This window comes from Branchiostoma floridae, chromosome 16 (genome assembly GCF_000003815.2).
Source record: "Branchiostoma floridae strain S238N-H82 chromosome 16, Bfl_VNyyK, whole genome shotgun sequence".
In the NCBI taxonomy this organism is placed as follows: Eukaryota; Metazoa; Chordata; class Leptocardii; order Amphioxiformes; family Branchiostomatidae; genus Branchiostoma; species Branchiostoma floridae.
In genome coordinates, this window is record NC_049994.1 from 13083248 (window position 1) to 13110541 (window position 27294).

At 40.4% G+C, this 27294-nt stretch overlaps 3 protein-coding genes across 4 annotated transcripts; 2 read left to right on the top strand and 1 right to left on the bottom strand.

The window, feature by feature from the left end:
• Positions 1-986: 986 nt before the first annotated feature.
• Positions 987-27186, top strand: LOC118403181 (SWI/SNF-related matrix-associated actin-dependent regulator of chromatin subfamily E member 1-like; the record flags this gene model as incomplete). The annotated part of the gene is given in 13 exon segments (XM_035801737.1): positions 987-1001; positions 2042-2100; positions 2998-3035; positions 3839-3911; positions 9091-9180; positions 10181-10312; positions 10648-10723; positions 11218-11313; positions 13930-13965; positions 15072-15244; positions 15749-15850; positions 16245-16358; positions 26622-27186. Coding segments are annotated over 10 exon segments (1386 nt in total). The 3' UTR covers positions 27174-27186.
• Positions 16927-24610, top strand: LOC118403179. Of its 2 annotated transcripts, XM_035801736.1 has the most exons (10): positions 16927-17143; positions 17604-17882; positions 18083-18160; positions 18826-19716; positions 19909-20076; positions 20272-22751; positions 23024-23094; positions 23354-23477; positions 23686-23870; positions 24269-24610. In XM_035801736.1, exons 4-10 carry the CDS (start codon positions 18846-18848, stop codon positions 24573-24575), a joined length of 4206 nt encoding a protein of 1401 aa, XP_035657629.1. In that variant the 5' UTR covers positions 16927-17143; positions 17604-17882; positions 18083-18160; positions 18826-18845; the 3' UTR covers positions 24576-24610. The 2 variants fall into 2 exon arrangements, with proteins under 2 accessions (XP_035657629.1, XP_035657628.1); XM_035801735.1 differs by having other exon boundaries at positions 17604-19716.
• LOC118403182 (zinc finger protein 568-like) lies at positions 24660-26165 on the bottom strand. Its single transcript, XM_035801738.1, has 2 exons — positions 25983-26165; positions 24660-25269 (listed from the first exon to the last, which is right to left on the bottom strand). The coding sequence occupies exons 1-2, from the start codon at positions 25987-25989 to the stop codon at positions 24671-24673; spliced, it is 606 nt and encodes a 201-aa protein (XP_035657631.1). The 5' UTR covers positions 25990-26165; the 3' UTR covers positions 24660-24670.
• Positions 27187-27294: the final 108 nt, after the last annotated feature.

The following is a 27294-nucleotide window of genomic DNA, read 5'->3' on the forward strand; positions in this document are numbered from 1 at the left end:
GCACATGTATTCTCGAGATTGCGCTCGATTTTTTCGACTCCACGTGGTACAGAGGTGCCCAGGTCTGTTTGCCATACCATAGGCTATATGAGACCGTGTATCGTTGCCGTGCAGGGTGTTAGGCACGACTTTCGTGTGAGTACCCAATGCTGACCGGGCGGATACATACGCCCTTCACCGAGAGGGCGAGCTTTTTCAGTTCAGACTGGGAAGGAGTTGTGAAACGCCACTCGGCAGAAAGGTGGCCCAGAATGTGTCCTAGAGAATAGGCTATTTCATGTTCCGTGGCGCGACCGTGATTGTTGCTTTCTGAACGATTTTCGTGTCGACTACGTGAAATTCGGGTTGACGGCGGCCATTGGGGGTTAAGCAGAAGGGCGGGGGGCAAGCAGAATTACACCGGGGGCCAAGAAGAAGGACGGGGACACAGCAGAAGTACAGCGGGGGTTAAGGAGAAGTCCGGGGGAAAAGGAGAACGGGTAGGGGGAAAAGCAGAAGGAGTTAGGTGGGGGTGCATACCGTGCATTTCATTTATCAAGCGAAGGCGTTCATTTCTTCATGCATTCTTTGATATAATGCACTGGTTTCTCAGTGAACGGATTATTCAATACAAACACCAATGATATAGTTTCACAGCTTTTATTCACATCAAATAACATAACATGTATGGTGATACATAATAAGTAATCTCCAAGCAGATTATCCTACAATGGCATATGATAGTACCAAACTGGCCAAGGAGTGTAGTCAGCCAAGAGGTGTCCATTTGCCATATAGGAGCCAAACGCACTCCCAGGCCGGCTTGACTCCTCTGCCAGCTTTTAGTACACATGTACTACTTGTATCTTATGCTACCCTAGATATGATGATGATGCTACCCTAGGATCTGCTTGGAGCATGCAGGGCTGCCGACTGGCGGACATGTTAAGAACTGCAACACACGCGGAGATTTGTGGGATAGCTACTGCCGCTATTCCGCTCCTTGGTGATTTTGTGGGAAGGTAAGTCGAGATTTTCGGCTACTTTTGTGCGTATTTTTGACTAAGGTCAGGATAGATTCAGCAATGGTGACTTATTGATGTCAGTAGAAGACTTTTGAGTAGATTTTCTGGTGTTTTGGCGGAAAGGTATGCGGAAAGCCCCGTAGCTAACGGTACGATCAGAACAAAAGATTTGGGCCGGTGGGGAGGGGGGCATGCATGCAAGCACCTTTTGTGATACTATCAAAATATCTTTTGATTTTAGTTACTATACCGTATACGTCAAGATAATCAACTTTTTGACAATATCTATGTGTTTGGATCATGACTTGATAACATTGGCTACCAAATTTAGAAGAGAAAGAGACTTATACATTATAATAGGTGACATGCAGCAGCAGTAAAGTAGAAGCTAGCCGGCATGGGACAAAGCCAAAGGAGCTTTTATTTTTGCCAACCAGGAGACATAGAAAACACATTAAGCTGTCTTAAAACAAGTTACTGAATACCGTCATGATCACTGTAAGTGTAGATCTAAATTTATAGTGCCATGATGTGTAGAGGTAGCTGCAAAAATAGCCTGAGGCTATAATTTGTATAATTTGGTTCCATATATTGATATTTTTTATTGCTTTGATGGCAGAATATTGAATACACATGTATTAGTCTGGAAGCAGAGAAATGCGATTTATGCATTCACTTGAAATGTAGTCAAGGGTACTAATTGGGTCTAAATCACAGTCATTGTCACAGCATGGTAATACGGTTCAAAAAGGCATTCTGAAGTACATTGAAGAAATATTCATTCTCCAAAATAATGCAGGGAGTAAGAAACAAATGTTTCAATCATGGGGACAGAGGGCTCATGTTAGCTCTAGAGCCGAGGAGTTGGGCTGTATAGGCCCTGGAAACAGTCTAGTAGTATCCAGGCTATCATTGAGGCAAACTGGAGATAGAAATTCTATCTCCTGGAATCCATCTATTCTGAATAGATGGATTCCAGGCTAACAGAACTCAGCTTTGAACTTGAAAGGGTCCCTGATTTCTGTTCTTCTCCGCAGGTTTCAGCACAGAGACCTTTCCCTTCTACTGGTGCAGGTTTACAGCCAAGTTATGTCACGTGAGTGAGATATTCATTCATTTCTTCATTCATTCATTGGTACAAGAGCTAGGAATAAAAGCCATACATTAAGTTATGCCAATTTATTTCATTGTTTATCACACATTTTACAATAAACATCAAAACCTGAAGTTCTGCTGCAGTACTGTAGAGTGTAGAGAGTCACTAGGAAGCAAATGATCAAATTAAACCTTTGTTTTCCCAACCCCTAGTAGGCTAACCAACTACCAAATACTGCAAGGATCCATACACAAACACATGACATGTAGACATACAGCACTGATCATGTAACCTCCTTGGCGATGGTAACAAGACTTGGGGATGATAACTGAAAACTTGGAGGTTGGAAGACATCTTGATCAGCCCTACTGCAGTTTTCCTTGAAACCACTAGGGGCATTGTTGTGATCAATCTACGCAATATGTTCAAATCAAATCAATCTGTGTTGATGTTTACTCTCATCGGAAAGCAACTTGTCTTAATGTCGGTGGTTAAAACATCAGCCTTACAAGTTACCTTGTCCCTGAGACATAACCTCAATGAAAAAGATATTAGCTTCTCATTAATAAGGTTGAAACAAACCATGAAATTAAATTGAGGAACCAAGACACACATAAGGCAAGGAAACCTCCTTGCATAAGGCAACATGGAGAGATACACAAAAATGATATACATTTGTATGCCTTACTGAAGAATATCCTAGATGAAAAATCTATGATAATGATATGTGTATGCTATTATCAGAAACAGTTTGTTGGACTAATCACTTATTTTACAAGAAAATAGTCCAATATTATCTGGTATCATAGATTACAGAAGATGCATTTAGGACATTAGGTTTATTTGCAGACCAGTAATGTTGACTTATCTTGAAAATGTCTGCTTCTGTCTCCACAGAGAGATCCACTCCGCGTCCCGGAGCTTTGCAGAACAACGTGAGTCGCTGCACCTTGTGTCTGGCTCCACATTTTGTTTGTCTGAGCTAGAACACTCTCCTGAAAATTAGCCTTTTACATTTTATTAGTACTTTAAGCAGACTGTTAGCAACTCGGAGGTGAAACCCTTCTCATTCAGAGATAATAAGAACATTCCTTGATTCCTAGCCCTGGGGCAACAGGATGTTGCTATTTTTAATGCTTGAATATGATTCAAAGATGAGTAGAAGAAAGTAAATGAGAAGGAAGAAAATGATAACAGCAGCAACAGCACTGCAATGTAAGTCAGTGTGCAGTCTAATAATTACACACTGACTTACTGCTTGAATCTATGTGTCATGGGTCAATGTTTGCTTCGATTGAAGCCATGATACTTTGAATGCTGTTACTGCTGTTATTTGTACCATCATCAACAGCTTTGTCATTTTCTAACTTAACCTTCAAATTTAAATTATGGTAATAGGGAGCAAAATGATGGGAACGAAAAAAGAGCATATTGAAATCATTCTGTCAATGGTATCAATCATGTGGTCTAAATATGATATCATACAAATATTTCTCTTTTATTTTTTAATTTTTATTGCATAAACAAGTTCATGACCGTATAGTCTAATATTGTTGCTATCTACCAAAACAATGAGATTGTAAGCTAAAGGATGCTGTTTATTTTCACACATACAGTAACAGCCTGACATCTTCATGTATTATACATGAAGATGGCAGACAATTATATTATAAAATATTCATGGCATCATTGCGGATTATTTTCGACTGACGCTTCCTAATATATGTCTGCGTTTTAGATGCCGTTCACAACGACTGCACACGGAAACCTGCTACAACCCCATTCGCTTTACCGGCATGCCCACTATAAAGGTGAGTTTTAGATTTATACTTGTTGAAGTTTCTGCAAAAATAACTCATCAAATGAAGTGTAAATGTGCCTGATATATATTTGAAAGGTTTTATTTTTGTCTGAACTTAAAAGAATTGTTGTTGAGATTTTTGTTACATGTAGTAAATATATGTACATAGTCACTGTATAGAATTGAAGCTGCCTTTTGTTTTGTTATTGTTCCTTTTCTAATAATGGAGAGGCTAATGGAAAAATAAAATTACCCCTGAGATTTTATACATATGTCTATACACATAAACATGTGATATGAAATTGTAAGATTTATTTTAGTAAATTTTTTTACCGTAAGGTAGTTTGCACCTGAATAGAATAAATAGGTCTTTAGTACAGTTCCCTATGTTCTCATCACACCATTTGATATACCGGTAGTACTAATAAAGAAAAAAGAAAGTGTGAATGTGATTTTAGTTACTATCTAAGTACACATATATGTGAAGCTGTAAATACTTTATTTTACATTGTTGGTAAATGGATTTAGATATACAGTTGTACTTTAAATTTCATGATATATGCAGTATGTTATTCATACACTGATCTGTGATGAAAAGAAATCCCTCTTAAACTGAGCTTGGCAAACTTCACATTGAAAAAAAGGAATGTTTTAGCATTTTTCCAAAACTTAGCTAGAAATTCATGAATTTCAATACTTATGCTAACAACCTTAGTCTCTTACCCCTATGATTTATGGATGTAGTAGTAACTAAATGTTTGGGATATGGAATAAACAAACACCCCACAACCCTTCTTCTCACCTGAAGTTGTGACACATTCTTAGCCTCCCTTCATGATGTCATGTTCCTGAACATTTGTACTTTGGCTTCCATTAAGAATGGGATCTATTTATGGACTTACAAGGCAGTGTCAAGGCATTTCCTTGCATCTCACCATTTTAAATGAGAATGTTAGCATGAAAATAAATGAGAAGAAAAACTTCAATCTTGCAATATTCACTCATTGAAGCTTTGTGTACTATTACTATTGTGTTAGGGACAGATGTTCCCTCAGACTCTGTGTGTGGATGTTCCAGTGAAGCATTATCATTTTTATGAAACCTTAAAAGAACAAAAATTTAACTTGTTATTGCCTATAAGAGAGATTACAGATTCCTAGCCGGGCCCACCTGTGTCTGGTAGGCTCTGGATAATATCAGGGCTGAAAAGCTGGCAGTTCCGGCCTCACCCAGGCCTTTGTCACGCACATATACCTGACCGATCTGTCTGCTGTTGTTTTCCTATTGTTAGCATAAAAACACATTGGATCGGTGGTCTTGTGAGGGTTTTGGTTGGTTTCTTCAAGTTCTTGTAAACAGAAACACAGAAAAATATAAAATATTGGGACTGAAAAGCTGGCTGTTTCGGCCTCGAGGCCCAGACTTTTGTCACGCACACGTACCTGACCGATCTTTTAGCTGTCTCCTTCCTTTTGTTAGCATAAACAACACAGTACAGTAGATTGGTGGTCTTGGGAGGATACAATGTTGGTTGTTTCTTGTTATCAGAAACACAGAAAATATAAAAAGATAAACATGGTTTATATCTGTGTTGTATATTTCACATCATTCTTACATCACTAGTATCAAAGGTGTCTGTACCTGCCATGATGTTTTGAGTGTTCTCTGTTGTGTTTTGTGTTGTCTTTGTGCTATTCAAAGGGAAGATATCCAACTTCTTGTTAGATTTGGAGTCACATATCCACACTAGAGGCCTCATGTTAAATAATATTTCTTTGTGTTGGCGTAGACAAGATTGAATAGACCAGAGGAAAAGATGAAACAGATGAAAGACCCTTTCAAGTTTCGTGTTGCTAATCCAGAGTGGGCCAGACTAAATTGATCAATTGTTTGTCACACCTAGGGATCTTGTCAATCGAACATTTCTACATAGACAAAGTCGTAAATATTCAAGAAAATAAGCTTCAAATGTTGAAGATTTTGACGTCTGCATGTTTTGGTCATAGAAAAAGATAATTTAAGGTGAATATTATTTGAAAAGATGACGCATATGCGTCCTGCATACCTGTTTGACTTGTTTACGCACAAAGGGCAGGTAAACGTAGCCTGTGGCTATCCCAGCCAGACCATAATTGCTCTAATTAAGCGAAGTAAGTTCTGGAAGCCCTGAGAGTCGCTCCAGTCCAGGCGCGCCATGCAACAAAGCGGTAGACATCACCCAGTCGCTTCGCGATCCAACATGGATAGCAACGCGGCGTGGGCGCGCGAGGTCTGGATGCGATATTCCTACCTGGAACAGCGCCGCATGCAGGTAGGCTCAGGACAGGTGGATTCATGTAAAATTCAGACGATCTGCTGGATTCAAATGTTGTTGTTTTTGCAGACGTGTTGTTGGTTCGGCCATTGTGGCACTGTCTTTTGGGTTGCACGCAGACAAAGCAGGCCAAATTCTCTCCCTGTAGATTCCGACATTAACAATAGGTTTGAGCCATCATAGAAAATCATACATGATGTATATTGTACAAAAAATTCAGGCAATTCAATGGATTCAAGTGTTGTTGTTTTTGCCGACTTGTTGGTTTGGCCATTGTGGAACAGTCTTTCTGGTTTTGCTCAGACAAAGCAGATCGATTTCTCACCATGTAGATTCAAATGTCAACAATAGGATTGAGCCAACATAAAAAATCATACATGTATCTTTAAAAAAAAATTCAGACCATTTGCTAGATTCAAATGTTGTTGTTTTTGCCGACTTGTTGTTGGCTCGGCCATTGTGGAACGGTCTTTCGCGTTTTGCTCAGACAAAGCAGGCTGAATTTTCTCCCCGTAGATTCAAACGTCAACAATAGATTTGAGCCAACATGAAAACTCATAAATGTAGCAAAAAAACAGACAACAGGGAGGATTTAGGCCGTGAGTTGGGCCCAGAAATTCAAATTGGATTGAAGTTATTGTAATCAACTTGGGACATTGTGCATGTACCTTTTGTTGTATGTGCCAAGATGGAGCCATTGTCATATCTGTCCACTGTATCATGAATCATAGTTATGTCAACGGTTAGACATTTTGTAATGGGATTAGGTTGGTATATATGACACTGTTTGTCCCAAATGCTGCTGTGAAACTGTGGCTATTGTCAACACTTGTCTATACTAACACCTGGTGAAGAATACAACAAAGAAAGCACATTGTATATTGTATCTGTAGGCCAGAGAATGCTACAGTTGGGAGGGCAATATAATTACATGTGACGTATGTGTATACATGTAGACTTGGAATTGTGTACCCTTTAGATACACATATCATAAAACTGGTACTATAACATTGTAATTTTACAAAATCGTAGTTAGATCTATGATCTGTGTATACATGAATTATCCATGTCCTAAACATATGTGAACCACTTGAAATCAGTATCAGTGGTTTCTGGAATAGTCATTTCAAACAAAAAAGGAAACAGACAACAGTGCATGTTATGCATGGAGACAGGAGGGTGTAGAGTAGACAAACAAGACATTGTTGGAACAATGAAGTACCAGGTCTATAGGATGTGTATTCTGTTGGTACAGACTAGAGAGCAAGTGTTTAATTTGAACAATGTGTGTAGGCTTGGGTTTTCCTGTATCTTTGGTCCATGATATTGTATCTTTCTCCGTTATACTGTATAGCACATTAGCAGGTATAGCTTGGCATAACACAACAGCTTCACGGGCACACAACAACCTGTCTCACATCTAACCCATGTGTACGTCTAACTACATGTACATGTATCTAGTAAGGATTGCCCTACTGTACTGGGTAACAATAACTTCTATAGATCACAATACTTTGAAGAAAAAAAAAATTTTCAAACATGAAAAAAAAAAACACATTTTCGGACATAGAATTCAGAACGTGTACAGAATACTAACAACCACATGATGCAGACACCAGGTGTCCCTACTACAGGTGTGACCTGTCTGTCCTTTGTTTTCTGGTGACTCAGTGATATTTTATTGTTGCCCGCACAGGATATACTCAACATGTTCTTGAAGCTGTTTTCTTCCATTGCTTTTCAGGCTGTAAAGTTAGGTGTTGATTTTTAGAGCTTCTCTAATTGAATTATTACATTGTATTTTGTAATTATGGGCTTACTCTCAAATATAAATAATTATCGAGCATTCATCATGCACAACCCTTATGTTAAAAAAGCAACGTAATACTGAATAGTTAGATCTTTTAGGAATATTCTCAACATTATGAATGAACGACCAATGTGCTTTAATTTTGTGAGTTGAAAATGAAGACAGAGAAAATTTCAATCAACACACTGCTGGTTTATTAGCTATGTGGCCATTTAGAGTATTTTCCCATAAGCACCTATAGTTAGAAAAACAGATGATGAAATGATGAAATTTATATGGTGTCTTCATGTCAAAGGTCACGTGATGTTTTTTTTACTGGAAAACCCAAATGACCTTGAAATCAAGGACACTTGTCAGAACAGTCAGTATCACTTAGGATAACTAAAAACAGTCATCCAGAATTATGTGCTTAAAGTAACATCTATAATTCATCACGATGTTGTGATTTTTCTTGGTACTGTAAGTCTTTGCATATTGAGTGTTGTTTTTGTTTTCACTTTTTCACTTTTCATCACCCTACTAGTACAAACATAAGTCAGACTTTCTTGTGTTACTACTGTGGTTTCAACCTAGAACTACAATACAAAATGTAGTATAATACGAAATAATAAAAAGATGTTGTAACTCAGATCTTCATTTTCACTCTGCCACAAAATTTAAGTGCCACAAACCTGAATGAATTTACACAAGGAGCTTTGATCACCTGATAAAAGCTCCTTGATTTACAGTATCTTGAGTGATAATTTGTCTCAACCAGGACCCCTTAGGTGTATTATTTCCAACCTGTTGTGAAGGTTGTGTCCACCTCTAGCAAAAAGTGTGAGGTGACAGTATCCTGAATGCTGGTCTATCTCAACCAGGACCCCATAGGTGTTGTATCTCTAACCTGTTGTGCATATTTTGTTGTCCAATTCTCAGGTGCTCAGGTGGAGATGCCCAAGCCCCCCAAACCCCTCAACAAACCGCTGATGCCTTACATGAGGTTGAGTCAGTTTGTCTCAACCAGGACCCCATAAGTGTACTTTACCTAACATGTTGTGCGTATTTTATGTTGTCCAACTCCAGGGTGGTCAAGTGGAGATGCCCAAGCCCCCCAAACCTCCCGACAAACCGTTGATGCCTTACATGAGGTTCAGTCGGAAGGTGAGTAAAAAGGTGATTCGGAGGGAGGCTTTGATCCTTCTCTTTTATTCTCTTCACACGGGCCAAACCAAGACATCAAGTCGCTTCACAGATCTCTCACTCTGTTCATCTCAGCTGTGATTTATTACATCTCTATCAACTGATACAATGATTTAAGGCTAATCAAGTGTTCTTGAAATCATAGATATAGCCAACATGAATTGCACTTAAATGAAGTATACTTGAGAAGTCAGTCTATTTAAAATCCTGACAAGGTTTATAAAGACTGTTAACAGGTAGTATTGCTTGCAAAGTAATACAGAATGATGAGCTATTTTGCTTGCCATCTTGCATATTGATTTAAAGTGATATCAATGAACATAAATGAATCTGCATATAAAACGCATGTCTTGCTGCTTGCTGCATTTAAGGTGCTTGCAAACCGGAATTGAGATACGGACGATCTGTGAACCCCTGATGGTATTGGCCATGCCTGAAGTAGCTTTAGTGTAGACTAGACTGTAGGTATTGTTGTAGACTAGATTGTAAGTAGTATTGACGACTAGAATGTATGTAGTGTAGACTAGATAATTCGTTTCTATTGCCAAGGGCTTCACAGTAAGGAGCTAGTCCACTGGTAGTAGTGGTAGTGATGTGTGAAGTGTTGAATGCTAACCAGATATAAAGATATCCAGAGAAAGCAGTATGTCTACAATGTACCATTTTCAAAGTTTTTTTCGCGGCCTGGCTTAAAACTTGTGACCTGCCAAATGTAAATGCCCACTTTCCTGTAGACAGCGATCACCGAGCCACCATGCAGTGACCAAGACTACTTCCACAAGCTTAAACTGACATACTCAACCAGGAAAATCAACATCATGAGTTTCCAAACAATGAGTGGGACGGAAACAATTTTTAAGCTAGAGACAGCCCAGGGTGCTGCAGACAGGCAAGGGTTCAAATCTCTACCCAGAGCCTCCTACACTCCTACTGAAGCGCATGTATTACCCCCTTGTGCTGTGCTTTGTCGAAGGTTTGGGAGCAGGTGAAGGCCCAGCACCCCGACCTGAAGCTATGGGAGATAGGCAAGATCATCGGACAGATGTGGAGGGACCTCACTGAGGAGAAGAAACAGGAATACCTGGATGATTATGAAGCTGAGAAGGTGAGGAGTGATTGTTTGTTGATGTTTGTTTGTGATGAATATCTATTGGCTTCTTGGAGGAAATTTGCAGCTCCAATACTGTATAACTATGATGAAAAAAATTTTTTGTAGTTATCCTCTTGGAAATGATAATGACTACCGAGGTATTGGAAAAACTGTTTAACCTTAAAAACAAGCTATTTGTTTCTTTTGAGTTAAGCACTTTTTTTCACAGGAACTTCTTTTGTCATAGAATATAGATGGAGTTTTTATCCTTCCCCTGAAGTAGCCTTTGTATCAGGGAAACGCAGCAGGAAAAATGTGAAAAACTGATTTGGTCCTTCCTTGTTTTCCAGATTGAGTACAATGAAAACATGAAGGCTTACCACAACTCACCTGCCTACCAGGCCTATGTGGCTGCCAAGGACAGAGGTGTGTTAATTTTGCCTCATTAATCGACCTAATGTTCGGGGATTACCTTGTGCAGTTTTCCTTTGAATTGCTAGAAGGTGCACACATCCAAAGAAAAGAATGATGGGGCCTCACTTGATGATGCCCCTATCGAATCATCATTTCCTTTTGTGCTTCGCTGGAGTGTGTTAATTATGCGCATATGCTTGAGTTGAGTTAAAGTTTGCAGGACATAATTTTGCTGATGGAGGGGTAATAGTTGGTAGTGTGTTGGTATCAAAATGCAAGACAAATCTAACAATTCATTTTAACAAAAGAAAACTGAACATTAAAGGGACATATTGTAAAATTATTCACCAAAATTTCAAATGTTCTGAACATTAAAATCTCAAGTCAGATTGACATTTGTAACTTATTTCCAACTTATCTGCGTCATTTTATCACATTTCTAGCGCTAATTAACAACGCCAAAGTAAGCCCCGAACAAATTCACTTACTTGTTTGTTTGTTTACAGCGGAGAGTCTGCAGCAGCAGATGCAGCAGCAGCAACAACGAGAGCGACAGAAGCAGGAGGCGCGACAGTCCATCCAGCCTGCAGAAGATGAGGATGGTAAGGGGGTGTTGTGTGCTCTCAGGCTATCCCACACCACACCAATTTGTGTCCTTGGTTCATGGATATTTCAAACCAGAAATATTTAGGTGATTCTTCAATAATAGCCTGAACGCTGTTTAGAGGCTATACCCACAAAACTGGAAACGTCAGCCCAGTTAGCTGAGCTATCTCAAGGTACATTGACTAGACTGCGAGTATGGTCTTGTATGGGAGCTGTTTTCTTCTTGCCTTTTAGCTCCATTTTCGGTTTGAAATTTCCACAAACCAATTACCAAAGACACAAATTGGTGCCGTTATGTTCTTTCAGTTTGGCACTATTTTTTCTAATCCAAGAATCATCAAGTTATATTGGTATGACTCTATTGATGTTGGGGTTGTTCGATAAAGAATTCAGTCAAAATGCTCTGGAGCATATGTATATGCAGAAAGGAAAATATTTGATGTCTGTTTTTTTTGTACTTTGGTATATTTTGGTTGGTGATCCTGTACTGTTTGATAGGTTTTTCATGTACTGCACTATTTTGGATTGTATTGTGTGATATCAATGTTCTTGAAAAGAAATACACGAATGCCAAGAATTTTGCTAGAAGAATAACCCTTGATCCCATTTTAAAATACAAGATGAATTTTCATTTTTGACCCATCAACCCCGACCTTTATCATTTCATGTGACCTGACATTGACCCTTAACCTGCATGTGCATCCAATCTTAAATGTAGATACCTTTTTCTCTCTATACCAGCTTTTCTATTCCTCCATGCTCCATTCTTATATGAGTACATATAAGTTGTAGCTGTGTACCAATTTTGACATTGACTCCATAGTCTAATGTTAGTTAGACATGGCTGATGGCCTTTCATTTCTTTCACATGCATGTACAACCTTCTCCCATTAATATATCTTGTTCTTTCTATACCAGCCTTTCTATCCCTCTATGCTCTATCCTTGCATGAGTACATATAAATAGGATTATGTATAAAATTTCAATTAAGACTAACTTAAATGTCAGTGTGTTAAACATTAGCTGTCAGCCTTTCCTTTATTTTGCCTGCAAATGCATGTATATCTATATGAAGATTTCAGGCACTGCACATTTTGTTGCACAGTATTACATGTTTCCTCTATGCTGTTTCTTGCATGCCTTCAATTTTACTACAGCCTCAAAACTTCATGTATTTAGCATTTGATATGTAAAAGACATTTCAGCTTACCCATTTTCCAAACTCTCATCTGCCCATGTCATTGTTACTGATATCCACACTCAAGTCATGCATTTTGTGTCTTTGTGTCAGCTTTTCCACGCCATACCATCTTTCCTGGTCCCACCTTTTTTTTTGCAACTCCTCAGGGACAGAGCCTTTGCTTCTATCAAGGAGGTTGAAAAAAGGAACCTCCTTGCTTCTATCAGTTTGTAAATGGTGATAGAGTCTACAGGTTTCTTCCAAACTGACCTCATCTTTTCTTCCAGCCTCTGATATTATGAAACAGAGATGGTTATCATCCTGCTCTTCTGTTTTCCGTAGCTGTGAGCATCAACTGACTACATAATGGACATTTCACACTTTTTGGCAAGAACTCAGGGGTGGAGGCATTTTAGATACTATCATCAAATAGATTGTGTATCTTCTTGTGTGCACCACTTTATAGTTTTTGCAGCATATAGATGCCTTTAATATGAAAACAATGCAATGAATATATTCATGGTCAGTTGCTGCTCTCAGATGTATTTTCACTGTATCACTTATTTTCATGGTGAAGTTAAAGCATTCAACATTGGTGGAAACAATTTCAGCAATGTGCACATAAACTTGTATTCTCTTACTTGAAGTGTTGAATGCCAACTTTGAATCCTCTTTCAGTCGGTGATTATTTCTTACACATGTGCTCTTGTGGGTTTAATGGATTCTTTCCATTTTCAGGGGTCTTATCTCAAAACATTACCTCAGCACTTGAATTTATGCCTTCTGTCCTTTTAAGTTTCCTTGAGGCTTAAGGATGTGTTTCAACTATACTTACTAGTAATTCTCTCTGCTCTAAAAAGCTAACTGACAACTTTTACTTGTCGACAACATATTGTAGAAGGAATACATTAAAAAGTCATCTCCTGGCCAATGATGCTGTCTTCTGGAATAGGATTTGGTTGCACAACTTTGAAATGGTTGAAATGTCAATCTTCTCTATTTTTGGTAGAGAGAAAAATCTTGCCTTCCTCAAAGCACACTGCATTCCACTATAAAACACAAACAGGGGCTTGTCCTTTATGCCACTCTTAAAATTTTAATTGGTATCTTACATCTACTTTTAGGTCAGATTTAAAGGCATGCTATACTTGTATACACCTGATTTCTTCAATCATTTGGTATATATGACTGTTACGGCTGATTATGGTGATACATACATCAACTGCATTTGAAATGTGTGAAAGAAAGACTGAAATATAGGCTGGTAAGGTCTTGGAAACCAGAAAACCTGGACACAAATTTGATTGGTACCCAAATTTCTGAGACCATTCCCACAGCCAGTTTGAAGGTAATGTTTTGAGAAGACCCCTTGCCCCCCTCCCCCTGTATGTAGACTTACATATGAAGGGGTTCTGTCTTGTTGTGTGTACAGTTAGCCTGAGTATCCAGCCAGCAGAGGACAAGGATGGTAGGGCGTGCTTCCTTACCACATTCGTCAGTGTCAGTAGAGTCTATAGAGTAATGCCTGCGTCAGAGTACAGTAGTCTCAGACTTGTGTGTGTACAGGGGTTTCTTACTGGGTTATATGGGCACCTTAAGTGTGAATGCCATGTTGGAGTACTGTGAATCCTCAAAAATCCTCAAACGTTTGCAGTGGTGTAATAGTTTCACAGTTTTTGCAAAATCATGGTACTGTGACATTGTGACATTGAAGTTTGTGGTTTAAAAAATTCTGTCACAGTAGACATGCAAACACTGCAAAATACTTGATCAGTTCATAGCAGGAGAGAGTTAAAAACACTCTCTCACTTTTTCTTTCTTCATATTAAGATTTTATGGAAAATTGGAAACATTTTTTTTTCACCAAACTCTCAAACAGCTTGACAAGCATCCAAGTTGACATTGTTTTCTCTTTCTATTCTCCAACATGGCCATCAGGTGTCCGATTATCTTTGTAAAGAAAGCCCTGTATACAGTAATATAATGTAGAGATCCAGTACCTGTAGAGATGTACTCATTCTTTTTATATCTACGGATATTTCCTACAAATACTTTTCTTATTCACTCTTATCTTGCTGGATACTTTTTTTCTACAAGGGAAATCCTTCAAGGGATCTTTACACAAATTCTTGTCTTAAGCAATTCTTCAAAATGTACACAACAAATCATTCCTTCTCTATAAAACCAGTCCTTGCCTTTATGATTTTTTTTTGTACAGAAAAGATGAAAAACTCCATTACTAGTATGTGCATCTCAAGTGAGGGAAATGGCTGCAGCATTGTTTTTGTTGCAACTGAAAAGCCATTCTTTTATACCCCTTTACTGTGTACACATCTATTTGCCCATATTCTTTAGTTTCCCCCCAAAGTCTTTTTGCATGTTGTCAGACTCAGAATGATTTGTATAAACTACTTCCTGAACAAGGAAATTGTCCTCACCCTTACCTTTCTGCGATATCTCAAATATGTTAGCCCCCTTTTTGATGTCCATTTTTTTATTCTTGATGCCCCCGTCTCCCCAACACAGAATCTTGTCAGATAGGCATCCTGGATTGTCATAACTTTTGTGTTCCAGATTACGATGATGGTTTCTCGGTGAAGCACATCGCCACCGCCCGCTACCAGCGCAATCATCGCCTCATGAACGAGATCTTCAGCGAGGCTGCCGTGCCAGACGTCCGCACCGTGGTGACCAGCGCTCGGATGAACGTCCTCAAACGACAGGTCCAGTCGCTCATGGTCCATCAGGTTCGTTTGTTTGTTTGAACCTTTCTTTATTAATGAGAAGTTCAAATCATTCATGAGGTACAGTCGCTCTGAGAAGCTCAAATCAGCCTGCAGGCCACTTTTCATTGAGGTCATGAGGGAGGTAAGGGCCAGATTACATCAAGTCCTTTAGAGTAGTTTCCAAGGTAAAGTCATCACCCTTGTAAACATTAAGGTAATAGTTACAATGGCCTTTTTTAGGCAGTAGGACCAAGTTTCTATGTTTGTGTAGCAGTTGCCATGGAAATGTATTCACCCATTAAAGGCAAAGGTCCCATAGTCTTTTTGAGCCTGTAAGGGTAGTTGGTTGTCAATCCCTTGCGTCTAGGTGTTGGTATCATAAGCATTTTTACACCTGGGTGAAGTAAGAAAATTTGTGGAATTTTTAGTGCCAAACCCAGGAAAGTATTGTGTTGTGTGAAGATTGTGTTTTTTTGCTACCACAATTGTTTCTGTTTGACTCTCATTTCTTTATATCTATTTTAGAAAAAACTGGAGGCTGAGCTGCTTCAGATTGAGGAGCGGTTTGAGAACAAGAAGAAACGCTTCCTGGAGGACAGCGATAACTTCAACCATGAGCTGAAAAAGGTGAGATACTTTTGGCCTTTTTTGTGTAATGATTTTCATGCAAAGGAGAAATTTATGACAATTTTGTTAGTACAGTAGATATGCTAATCAATCAGTATTGTAGTTGTTCAAGGTTAACACAAGTGTATTCAGGTCTGAGCACTTTGAAGTCTCCCACCACAAATGGTTACTTGTACACATAAACGTGCACACATACTTGAGCACATTCATTTACACATACACATACACACACAAGCGCACATAAAATCTAGGTCTAGATTTACAGTTAGGTCTACCTTACTAATACACTTTGTAGAAAACAAAAGTTTTTGGTCACTCTCTGTTTAATTATGTTAATTACTGCTAATCAGCTGAGCCCCTTACATTTGTCTTTTCTTTATCTTGCCCACCCCAGATCTGTGCCCAGAAGGTTGAGATCGACCATGACAAGATCATGCAGGACGTGAAAGAATCCATCGAGAAACAGAAGATCTTGAAACAACAGCAGCTGGAGGAGCAGAAGAGAAAAGTGAGTCTGTCTCTAAAGTTTTTGATTGCTTAAAGATGCCGTGGTCTTTTTATGTTTCTTGAAATACATCAGAAAGTAGTGGTCCTGTACACATGTACATGTAGTATCGCCAAAGTGCTATCAAACTGTCAGAAAATGAAATAATCCAAAAAGTTGCCCATTTCACTGGTTCTGCTACAGATGTTTTTTTCTCGTGAAAATTGTTGCTTGAAGACAAACGTCACAGAATATATGGTAAACTTGAATGATGTTTTCTTTGTCATTATTCACTATATATTTCTGTACGTGTCCTATTTTTGATTGTGCCAAATATCATTCCATAGCCTGTATCACCCCCACCTAACTCCTTCTGCTTTTCCCCCTACCCGTTCACCTTTTCCCCCGTCATTCCTCTTAACCCCCGCTGTACTTCATCTGTGCCCCCGTCATTCCTCTTTACCCCCGGTGTAATTCTGCTTTTCCCCCGCCCTTTTCCTTTTCCCCCAATGGCCGCCGTCAACCCGAATTGCACGTAGTCGACACGAAAATCGTTCGGAAAGTAACAATAACGGTTGCGCCACGGAACATGAAATAGCCTATGCTCTAGCACACATTCTGGGCCACCTTTCTGCCATGTGGCGTTTCACAACTCCTTCCCAGTCTGAACTGAAAAAGCATGTCCCATCAGCGGCGGGTCACCCGTGGCGCTCCACCCCTGCATAAAGTGAACTGACCCGACCCGGAAGTGACTTTTGTTTTGGATTGCTGGTGTTGCAGTGACGCAGTTGTAGCAGAACAGGCTTCAGGTAACCCTTTCGTGTCTTTCTACTCATCAAATAATGTTAGAAATTTGTACTTTGGGTTTCATAGAGCTGCCAGATTATATTTGTATGCTGTACACATGCTGTCAGTGTTTTTGTACCGAGGAAAAATATCCACGAAGACCCCGCCCCCTTATAGGGGAGGGGCGAATTATCGAAATCTGAAATATTCTATTTCTTTATTCCTTATTTCTTAATGTAAATGTGCAAATGATGAATGAGTATATGATTATGTTTATGGCAAGTTCATTTCTGAATTGATAATTGCAAGTTGCTTGTTGGTATACCTTTACGTTTAGTCTGAGACCTCATCTCCCTTTACGTCTGATGGGATCGTATGGGGGTAACCCACGGTGATGATGAATCCCAAAGTTACTGTATTACCCATGTCCCATCTAATTTAGGCCAGTTATGTATCTGACTCTTTGATTTGATTTTTCTGTAGAATGCGTAAAAAGAAAAGCAAGCTCGCGGTTGGGAAAAAAACAGCCAAATACTATGAGAAGAAACGAGTGCGAGACGTCCTACAGTCTCCTCAGGGCCGCACGTACAGTCCATTTGCAAAAAGGAGGAAAGTACGTCATACTCCAGTGTCATCGCCCTACAAGAGCATCCCACATACTCCCAGGACTTCCTCCACAAGGAAGAAGTTACAGCTGACACCATCAGAATCAAGTCCACACTCCAAGAGGAGAAAGTCACTTTTTTCTACAGAACAACAAAGGTAAAGTTTGTAACCACTGTAAAGAGATAGATGATAAAGTTGACACCTCACCTCACCGGTCCCATAGCCTCACCGGCCGTAGGGGCAGCATATCCATCAACAAAGTTGACAACAAGCAGTAAAATGCACTTTTCATTTTCTATATCGCATGTCACCTTACACCTTAAGACTTACCGTTGTTTAAAATCACTTTTCCTCAGAATTCCTCCACCAGCATTTGTGCTACCACCAGATGATGATGATGATGATGATTGGGAGGACATTGATATCAGCGTGAGGTAAGATGAGTTATGATTTCAAACACAAAGTAAAATGTTTACAAAACCAAACAAATTGTTGACCAATACTTATTAATTCTTACTAATCTCAGAAAAATTACTTTCAATCGTGACATTTTGTCCTTATTAGCCATTGTTATAAAGAACTAAAGTATGATGGTAAAGTATAATGAAATTGTGTATGTATAGTACTGTACCACAGTCTTTCAATGGTTATCATACAGGTCCATTCTTTCCCTGTAAGTTATATGCTACACATGCATTGTGGTCATTACTGTAGTTGTGAAATAATCAGTTGTGTCATTTTTCTCATTCCATCAGTATAGGGGACCTTGTTGAAGAAAGCACCATATCTGCTGGTATCTTATTTTTATTCCTAACTTTGTTCCAGTTGTGCACCTGTTGTGCAGTTCAGTTCAGTTCAAGTTCAGTTTTTAACTACTGTTATAGTGCATGTGTTGGCAACAGTAAGTAAGGTCAATTGACCACAGTTATTAACATTCTTATAACAGTGCACTTCTTTTTTCCAGGCAAGGAACCTGACCATTTACATTACATCATTTTTTACAGGGCACATCTGTTCTAGATTAATAAGAAATAGTTTTTTTTTCTATTTTCTGACAATAGGAATGTTCACGGCCTATGTTCTCTTTCTTTACCTGTAGATGAAGACCTTCTAACAAAGATGGTAATTGCACAGGGCATCCTGATGGAACATGGCAAGCCAGACATCATCAGTGAATTGATACATGCTATACAGTCTGGCAATCTGGATACGTCACGATTGACGTTTCAAATCATGTATGAAACATTAAAATTCTTGAACTCTCCAGACATCAGAGGTATGCGATACTCAACAATGAGCCTTGATTTCTGGAAGCTGGTAATGAATAAATGCGGGGCTGCTGTGATCCGCATGCTGTCGGGATGGAAGACAATAGGGAATGCCCTGACAAAAGAGAAAGACCGTGACTGGCTAGGATCAAAGACCAGCATCATACTAGCTACACCCAATGTCCAAGTGCTATTGAGTCATCAGTCTGAAGGGAACTTGCCGAACTTCCTGTCACCAGGTATTCACACTGAACTCATTTCAAGCATAGGTGAACAGTCTGAAGGAAAGGCGTATGTTCTTGCTTTTGATGGAAGACTTGTACAATACAACACAGGGGAGGTAGACCTTGCAGGGATGGAGATTGGACAGCCAACAGCAAAGCAAAGACACGAAAGAGAAGAAAGGGAGCAAGACTTGTGTAAAACTGCAAGGAGCATGTTGGAAAGATGGGACACTGAAGAAGTTGATCATGACATGTTGCAGTGCATGAGGCAGGTCATCACATTGCTATCCAAACAAATGGCTGAGCTGAGAGAAATGAAGAAGAAGAAGGATTATGCATTAAGTGTGGCACAAAGCACAGTCAAGGGGGATTGGAGAAAATCCAAGTATAGCCGACTGATTAGTCACCTGAAGGCAGTGTGTCATCAGATAGAATCTGTAATGAAGATGAATGAAGATGCCCGTGAGAGCCTGGGGAGAGCTTGTGCCACATTAGCAGGTAAGAAGTACTTAGTACTTATCATGGATTTATAACAATGTAATGTCCACATCCTCACTCTTCATGCTCACTTTGTGATGCTGACATTTCTTTACAAGTCAGTATATGTAGAAATGTCTACTTCCATTATAAGTAGCATCGGATTATCTGTGTTTGTTCAAAATGCTTGACCTCATTACTGTATACTTACAGGTGCCAGGCACCTCTGGGCTACCTTACCTGTTGTGAACATGCCAGGGCAGCCAAACTTCAGAAAGCTCCAAGCCTATCCACAGGAAGTAGAGAAGACAAAGGACACAATATTCTGGCAACAGCGAGGAAAGAACTGGTTTGAGATGAGAGAAGCAGTTCCTGTAACAGGTGTGTTTTGGATATCATTTACCTCTATTAAGCACTTATAAAAATGTTGTAAAATCTGAACTGTTGAATATTCATGGTTTCCATATAAATGTCCCATAAATGTGTTCTTTCTCATTAGAAAACAAATAGCCTTTGCTGTCTATGCTGGATAAACACAGTTTAACTGTAGGTTGCTTTTGTCATGTTTTGATGCAGGTAGCCAACTGCACCGAGCTATTGGGCTGAACACACTGAAAGAAGCAAAGCAGCTGTACAAGAACAGGATGGAAGGAACACCGCTCCCCGAGCCCTCCGATAAAATCAAAGAAGCCATGAAGAAGGGTGTGGAACATGAACCTAATGTTGTGGCAACCATCTGTGGAAAGTTCTTCCCAGCATTCTTTCCAACTTGGGAGCTCAGAGAAGTAGGTTGCAAGGTGATTGACATAGGGGATGGAACACTCATAGTTGATTCTCCTGACGGTGCTGCACACACCTTGTCTAGCCCTCTGCAGTCACCTGTTACGGCTGCAATAGAGATCAAACACACAACTACAGACCTGCCAAAGGTGGCAAGGCACTACAACCTCATCCAGTGTTTTGCCCATTGCAAGGCTTTGGAATCCAGCACATGCTATCTGTTCTATCACACAGAACAAAGCACTGTAATGTTCAAGGTGTGTAATAGTCCAGATCTATGGAATGATGTCTGTTTGCACATCAATCAGATTTATGGTCCAGAAGGCCAGCCCCCAAAGAAGGTGTCACCTGAGCTTAAAGAGATGCGGGAGAAGATAAAGAGAGCTGCTTCTGAGGTGGAGATTGTCGCTGAGTTCAAGTCAACATATGCTGTCGATGCAGGCTCCTACATCAGAAATGAGGATGATCCATATTTCACACAGTCAACGGTGCCAGATGAGGCTAGAAGTGCAGAAACTACTAGTGACAGTGTCATGCAAGCAATAACGGCAACTGAATGTGCTCTAGAAGCAGTCATAGAATGCCAGGAATTGTCAAAGCCAATGGCCAAAGAGGTTTTGGAGTTTATTGCATGTGACATTGATCGATCATGGTCAAGAGACTCTGTGTATGGCTCACCTGTGGCATATTTCTTCAAGTCTGCATCATTTCCTGAAGCTCAAGCAAACAAAGTTGTGGAGTCTGTTCTACAGGAGTGCCATGAGCATGATGTATATGTGCCCTTAACCTCTGCTGATGGGGCATTTGAGTACATGGTTGCACGCACTGTTGACGGAAAGCCAAACACAAAGCTTAGCTTTCAGAAACAGCTGTGGAAGGAGGTTCGAAAGTTAGACAAGAAAAGCCTGGCAACTGCTATCATCCTGATGACAGAAGATGCTTGGTCACCAACCTCTGGCTGTGCAAAGGTCAAGTGCTCAAGAAATGAAGATGGCCTCTCCATAGAACGCATGACAAAGCACCCAAGTCCCACTACGGCAAGCTGGGCATTTCGGGCAAAGCCAGCTGCAGCACCTGTTTCAGAAGAAACAACAGAACACTGGTATGACCTGTTTTTGACTAACCTGCCAGAGGAAGTAAGAGAGACTTTCAGAAATTTCTGCACTGACAACCCAGCTCTGATGGAGAGCCTACAAAGTGGGGAAATGGCACAACATGATCAGCCAGATATGAGTCATGCTATAGGTCAATTCTTTGAAGGGCAAGATGAAACGGATGTGGACATGTCAGATGTTCCAGGTACCAGTCACGTGCAGACACGTGTTGACATGTCAGATGTTCCAGGTACCAGTCACATGCAGACAGATGTGGACATGTCAGATGTTCCAGGTACCAGTCACGTGCAGACAGATGTGGACATGTCAGATGTTCCAGGTACCAGTCACATGCAGACACGTGTTGACATGTCAGATGTTCCAGGTACCAGTCACGTACAGACACATCCAGCCAGTAGTGACATGCAAGTAGCCATTTCTGATGACACATACAGAGAAATGATGGCCAAGTTGCAACTGATAAAACCAGACAAATGGCAAGGTACTAACCTTACAGCCATAAGAGATGTGGTCTCTGATGAGGAGAAGCTCAGCAAATGTACTCTTCTTGAGCTCAAGGAAATCCTCAAGGCCATTAAAAGTTGCGCTCATGGAACAGTAAAGCTCTCAGTAAAGAAGGCAGAAGTCATTCAACAGATTGTAGCCATTGCCTCTGGAGTTACCGTTAACTTCAGGAAGGTCAGATTAAGACAGCCACAAAGCCTGAAGGACATATGCATCAAAGCAGTTAAGCAATGTGACATTATTGGTCTATCTGCTTCAATTGCAAATCTTATTGGACCAGACTGTAGGGAAGAGTGGGAGAGGACAAGACCCTGCTCGCTACTGAAAGTTTGCCTTGACAATGAGGAAACAGTAACCTTGGATTGCTTCTACTCTCCACCTGTCACAGCTCGGGGCTTCCTCCAGGCTTTCTGCGTGGACCCTCACCATATCCGGACAAACATCAGAGGGAGTGTTCTGAGAGGTCAAGTGGATGGAGTTAGTCTGGAGGCATTGAAGACAGTTGCATCACAGGGGAAGACTCCCCTCACCCCCGTGATGATAACCGAGTTCTTGGACATGCAATCCAAGGTGATGTGTGACATCCTCTTCTCCTCCTCGGTGGCAGAAGAGCTGAAGCAACTGGGTCATGAATCTACTGCAGAATTCATAACTTTGGTGAGTATATTACATGTTGCTTACTGAACACTGGTCAGGCACTAGCACTTGCTGATACTGCCTGTAATGAAGGATGTAATAATCAACAAGGAATGTGAAATATAGTTTTGTTTTACTATTAACTGTACATGTTTCTCAATACTGAACAGCCAGTTGATACAAAGGCCTAGACTTTGGCCTTTGATCCATTTCTGTATAAGGAGGGTGAAACCATTTTAAAAAGATAATTTTATGCCAGATGTATAACAACTGCATCTTATTTTCCAATACAGATGGAGGGATGGCACCAAGCCAATGATGAGGCAGGGATCCCTGCTGTGCAGCGAATGCACCTCAGGCTGGCGTGGGTGACAGTTTCTTGTTTAGTAAAGCACTTCTTTTCAGTTGATGTGTAATTGTAGCAATCTGTTTGAAGGTGGATAGCTAATATCATGTGTATTGCTAATTAGGTATGTTTGATATGATAGACCAAGTTGCATCCATATTTTGACCAGTCTTCATTATACATTTCATATGTTGCATTCCTTTTTCTTACTTAGTTTAAGCCATTGTTGTTTGTTGTAACCAGCACTAAAATACAAAGTATACTTGTTCCTCTGCAGGATGAGAGAATGGCTCCTTCGTGGTGTGAGTTTTGACACCTACCCACCACCTGGGCGTTACATCAGAGGGCTGTACCATGCCACCTGGGAAGCAGCCATGGCCCATATTGACCTAACAGTTCAGGTACATATTGAAACACTAATAGAGCAAAGGTTGAATCTTTATTACCTTCATGATTCAATACAACAGCATAAAGGCTGAACTGAATTGAACATGCCTCTTCTATAAAGAAATGTCTCAGAAACTATAACAGTTATCTTTAAAGTAGGAAGAACTATCCAACAGTCTGCTAAATGTAATAACTAATGTAATTCTGCCATACTGTCCCTAGCTGTATGGAATGCTGCCATCTGGGTCCTACAACGTCAGAGCGCTCGGCACCCTTGTAGCGGAACAATACTTTGCCGACCAGGCAAGAAGAACGCACGAGGGCAAGAACATTCCATCGTGCCACAAGCTTGGCCACATCCAGGCGCACATGGTTGAAGAAATGAGAATGAGAATGAAACCCGAACAGTAAGTTAGTTTGAATGTTATATACTTACAAGAGCAATATTACTGTAATGTATTGTAATATGGTCCTTGATTATAAGAACATTGTAGCACTACTTTGTCTTAACTCAGGATAACAGGAGAACAGGAACTTCTTGTAGTCTAGTTTTTTTTTCTAACCAGAAAGGAAAGAGTTGAATGTACAAAGCTTCAAAATAGTAATATATTATAAAAATATTGGATCAATATATATTCATAACAGTTTTAGCTCTTCAATATAACATTCTTATCCTTCTGATAAATCTTAATTAACAAGGAAACAAATATGATATCTGTTCTTCAGAAATTTTGGAAGCTATAAATATAGTATAATACACTGTATAGTAAAATTGTATTAATTGTATTAATTTGTGTGATTCCAGGGTCCGTGGTTTCCCCCTGAGGATGACGGCAAGTAAGCCAGTGTATCCAAGCCAGGCTGTGGATGTCATCCCCGCAGCAGGGACAGAGCCAGCTACAGCACCTGTAGAGCCCTGGAAACCTCCTACCCAATTGGATGCTGCAGTGATTAAAAATCATCCCTTTGATACTGTAGTGAAGGAAAGAAGCACCAGACCAAAAACAGTTTCCTCTAAGCTGAATGCACCACTCAAAGGCCAGACTGGTGTTCGACAGTATCACCGTATGGACATGTCAAAAATCTTACCACATGATCGTATTGGAATTTAGTTTGCCTTTTTTGCCTTACTTGATCAAAGGAGATATTTTGGGTGCTGTGATTATTCTGTGATGTTACACTGACAATAAACATTCTTTTTAACATATTATATGCTAGACTGTTCTTTATGTGCAGTTGACATGTGGCGTTTCAGCTGTCTGGAACCATTGTAGTCTTTATTGCAGATGGTGCAAGTCTTCTTCCCCTCATGTGTTGTCTGGTGTTTTGCCAGGGCCTTGGGCCATTTGAAGGATGCTGGGCAGGTGGGGCACTTGTGGGTTCTTGCCTCATCTCCCATGTGAGTCTTCATGTGCTGTTCCAGATGTGATGGGTGATGAAAAAGCTTTCCGCATGTGTCGCACTTTTGCTTTGGAGTGACATGGGCTTTACCTCTGTGTCGATACAGTGCAGTTTTCTTTGAAAACTTTCTCCCACAGTCTTTGCATTCGTGTTCCTCCTGTGCGTGGGTAGACTTGTGGGCAATGTACCCTCCATAGGACTTGTAGGTCTTGTCACAATGAGGGCACTTCAGTGTTTTGTTTCGGTGAGCAAAGTCCATATGGTGCTGCAGGGCGGTCTTGCCATGAACAGACTTTGAACATATGTTACAGATGCAGTTGTTGTTGTGACGGTACTGGTGCCTCTTGTGTTGGTACTTTGTGGGAAAGCCTTTCCCGCAGAGGTGGCATAGGAAGTTTTGTTGCACTGAAAGGTAAGAAGCCCGGCTATAGTTATGATTGTGCACCAGTATCATGTGAGTTGGTAAGAGTTGGTGACAGGATTAATGAAGATTTTCTCATTGGAGCCATGACCAGCCAAGGACCAGGTGGTGAGTACGATCATAAGCAGAGCTAAAATTCATGTCAGTATGGCACTCACCACAATCACATTCAGTAAGGTACAGGTGTACAATATATGCAAATGGCCATTTGATGATAGTAGTCACCTCTTCGCATATATACTAGAAAGCATCACTTTTAGGATAGGATGTAAATCTTCCCTTTTTACATTATACGTAGAATATCTCTCTTAAAAAAAAGTTAAATTTATTCTTATCTATTAAATGCTGTTATTATTCTTAAAAACAATAACATTATGGACATTATCACACTGGATTTGATTCTATATCACCCTATTATAAGTTGCCTTCAATAATGCTGTAATACCGGCAGTAACTAGGCCTAAAACTTTCATTACACTATAACTAAGTCAACAATGGCGATTCAAGGTATCACCAATTTGTATGTGGGGAGGGGGGTAAATATAAATATGCAGTAACTGATCATACATCTTATTCTAGAGTAGAGTCGCGTTCCATCTATGATTCAAAATGGACTCTGTGCCTATACATACAATTGCAGCATCCCACATCATGCTACACTTATCGCTTGCAAATTGCTTTAATATACATCACCCACCTTCCATGGCGATCTGCTGAGCCCGGTGCGCGGTCAGCTGAACCAAACTTCCCGCCAGTGTGGCTTGTCACTTCCGGGTTACGAGACGTGACTTCCGCAAGATCTTAGACCGCCGCTGATGGGACATGCTTTTTCAGTTCAGACTGGGAAGGAGTTGTGAAACGCCACTTGGCAGAAAGGTGGCCCAGAATGTGTGCTAGAGCATAGGCTATTTCATGTTCCGTGGCGCAACCGTTATTGTTACTTTCCGAACGATTTTCGTGTCGACTACGTGCATTCGGGTTGACGGCGGCCATTGGGGGAAAAGGGCGGGGGAAAAGCAGAATTACACCGGGGGTAAAGAGGAATGACGGGGGCACAGATGAAGTACAGCGGGGGTTAAGAGGAATGACGGGGGAAAAGGTGAACGGGTAGGGGGAAAAGCAGAAGGAGTTAGGTGGGGGTGCTGTATTGTCATTGTGTTGTTTCTATGTGCCCAGGATTGCCTGTAAAGCAGGTCTAGTCTGACCTGAGTCAGTTCCTGGTAAAATAGATAAAGTGAAAGAGAGTGAAAGCCATGGCCTATCCTGTTAATGTTATTGAAATTTCCTTTGATTGTCCTATGAAAATATCTAATGAGCTGTTGTACTTTACTCCCAGGAGGAAGAGAGGAAGATCGAAGAGGAAAAGAAAAAGGCACAGGAAGCAGCTGAAGCAGAAAAGAAGGCAGAGGAAGAGGCAAAGGCAGGAGAGAAGACCGAAGAAAAAGAAGCTGAAGGTACAGAAACTGACCAATCACAAGACACCAAGACAGATGATGGTACAGACAAGAAAGAAGAAGCTGACCAATCAGAGAAACCAGCTGGTAATGCTGAAGCAAAGGTAGCTGACCAATCGGGTGATAAGGGAACTGACCAATCAGAGGACAGTAATCTTTCAAATGACACATTGGTCAGTAAAAGCGACCAATCAGAGAGTGAGAAAGATGAAGGAGGAAAAGCTGACAAAGATGGTGCCAAAGATGACAAACCAGAGAAAATGGATGTTGACCAATCAACACAGAGCAAAGAAGAAAATGACCAATCAGAAGCCAGCAAGGATGGAGAAGATAAGGTAGAGAAAGGGGAAGAGAAAGAGGCAGATGACACAGAAAGTCAGGACACAGTTTTGAGTCAGGACACAGAGAGCCAGGAAGAACCCATGGAAACATAAAACAAACAAAAAATTGTATTTGTTCTACTTGACACTAGCATCTAGGCAATTTCAAACTCAACTGACTGTATGCAATTGAAGTCTTCTGTCCAGTTGTTGGATATTGGAGAAGATTGGAGGT

What these genes read in the sequence shown, in the direction of transcription:
- LOC118403179 (XM_035801735.1), top strand. Translation starts at nt 18,846, where the DNA reads ATGGTAATTGCACAGGGCATCCTGATGGAACATGGCAAGCCAGACATC. An exon ending in AGAAGCAGTTCCTGTAACAG is followed by an intron (nt 20,077 to 20,271) that starts GTGTGTTTTGGA and finishes GTTTTGATGCAG; the next exon opens with GTAGCCAACTGCACCGAGCT. An exon ending in CGAATGCACCTCAGGCTGGC is followed by an intron (nt 23,095 to 23,353) that starts GTGGGTGACAGT and finishes GTTCCTCTGCAG; the next exon opens with GATGAGAGAATGGCTCCTTC.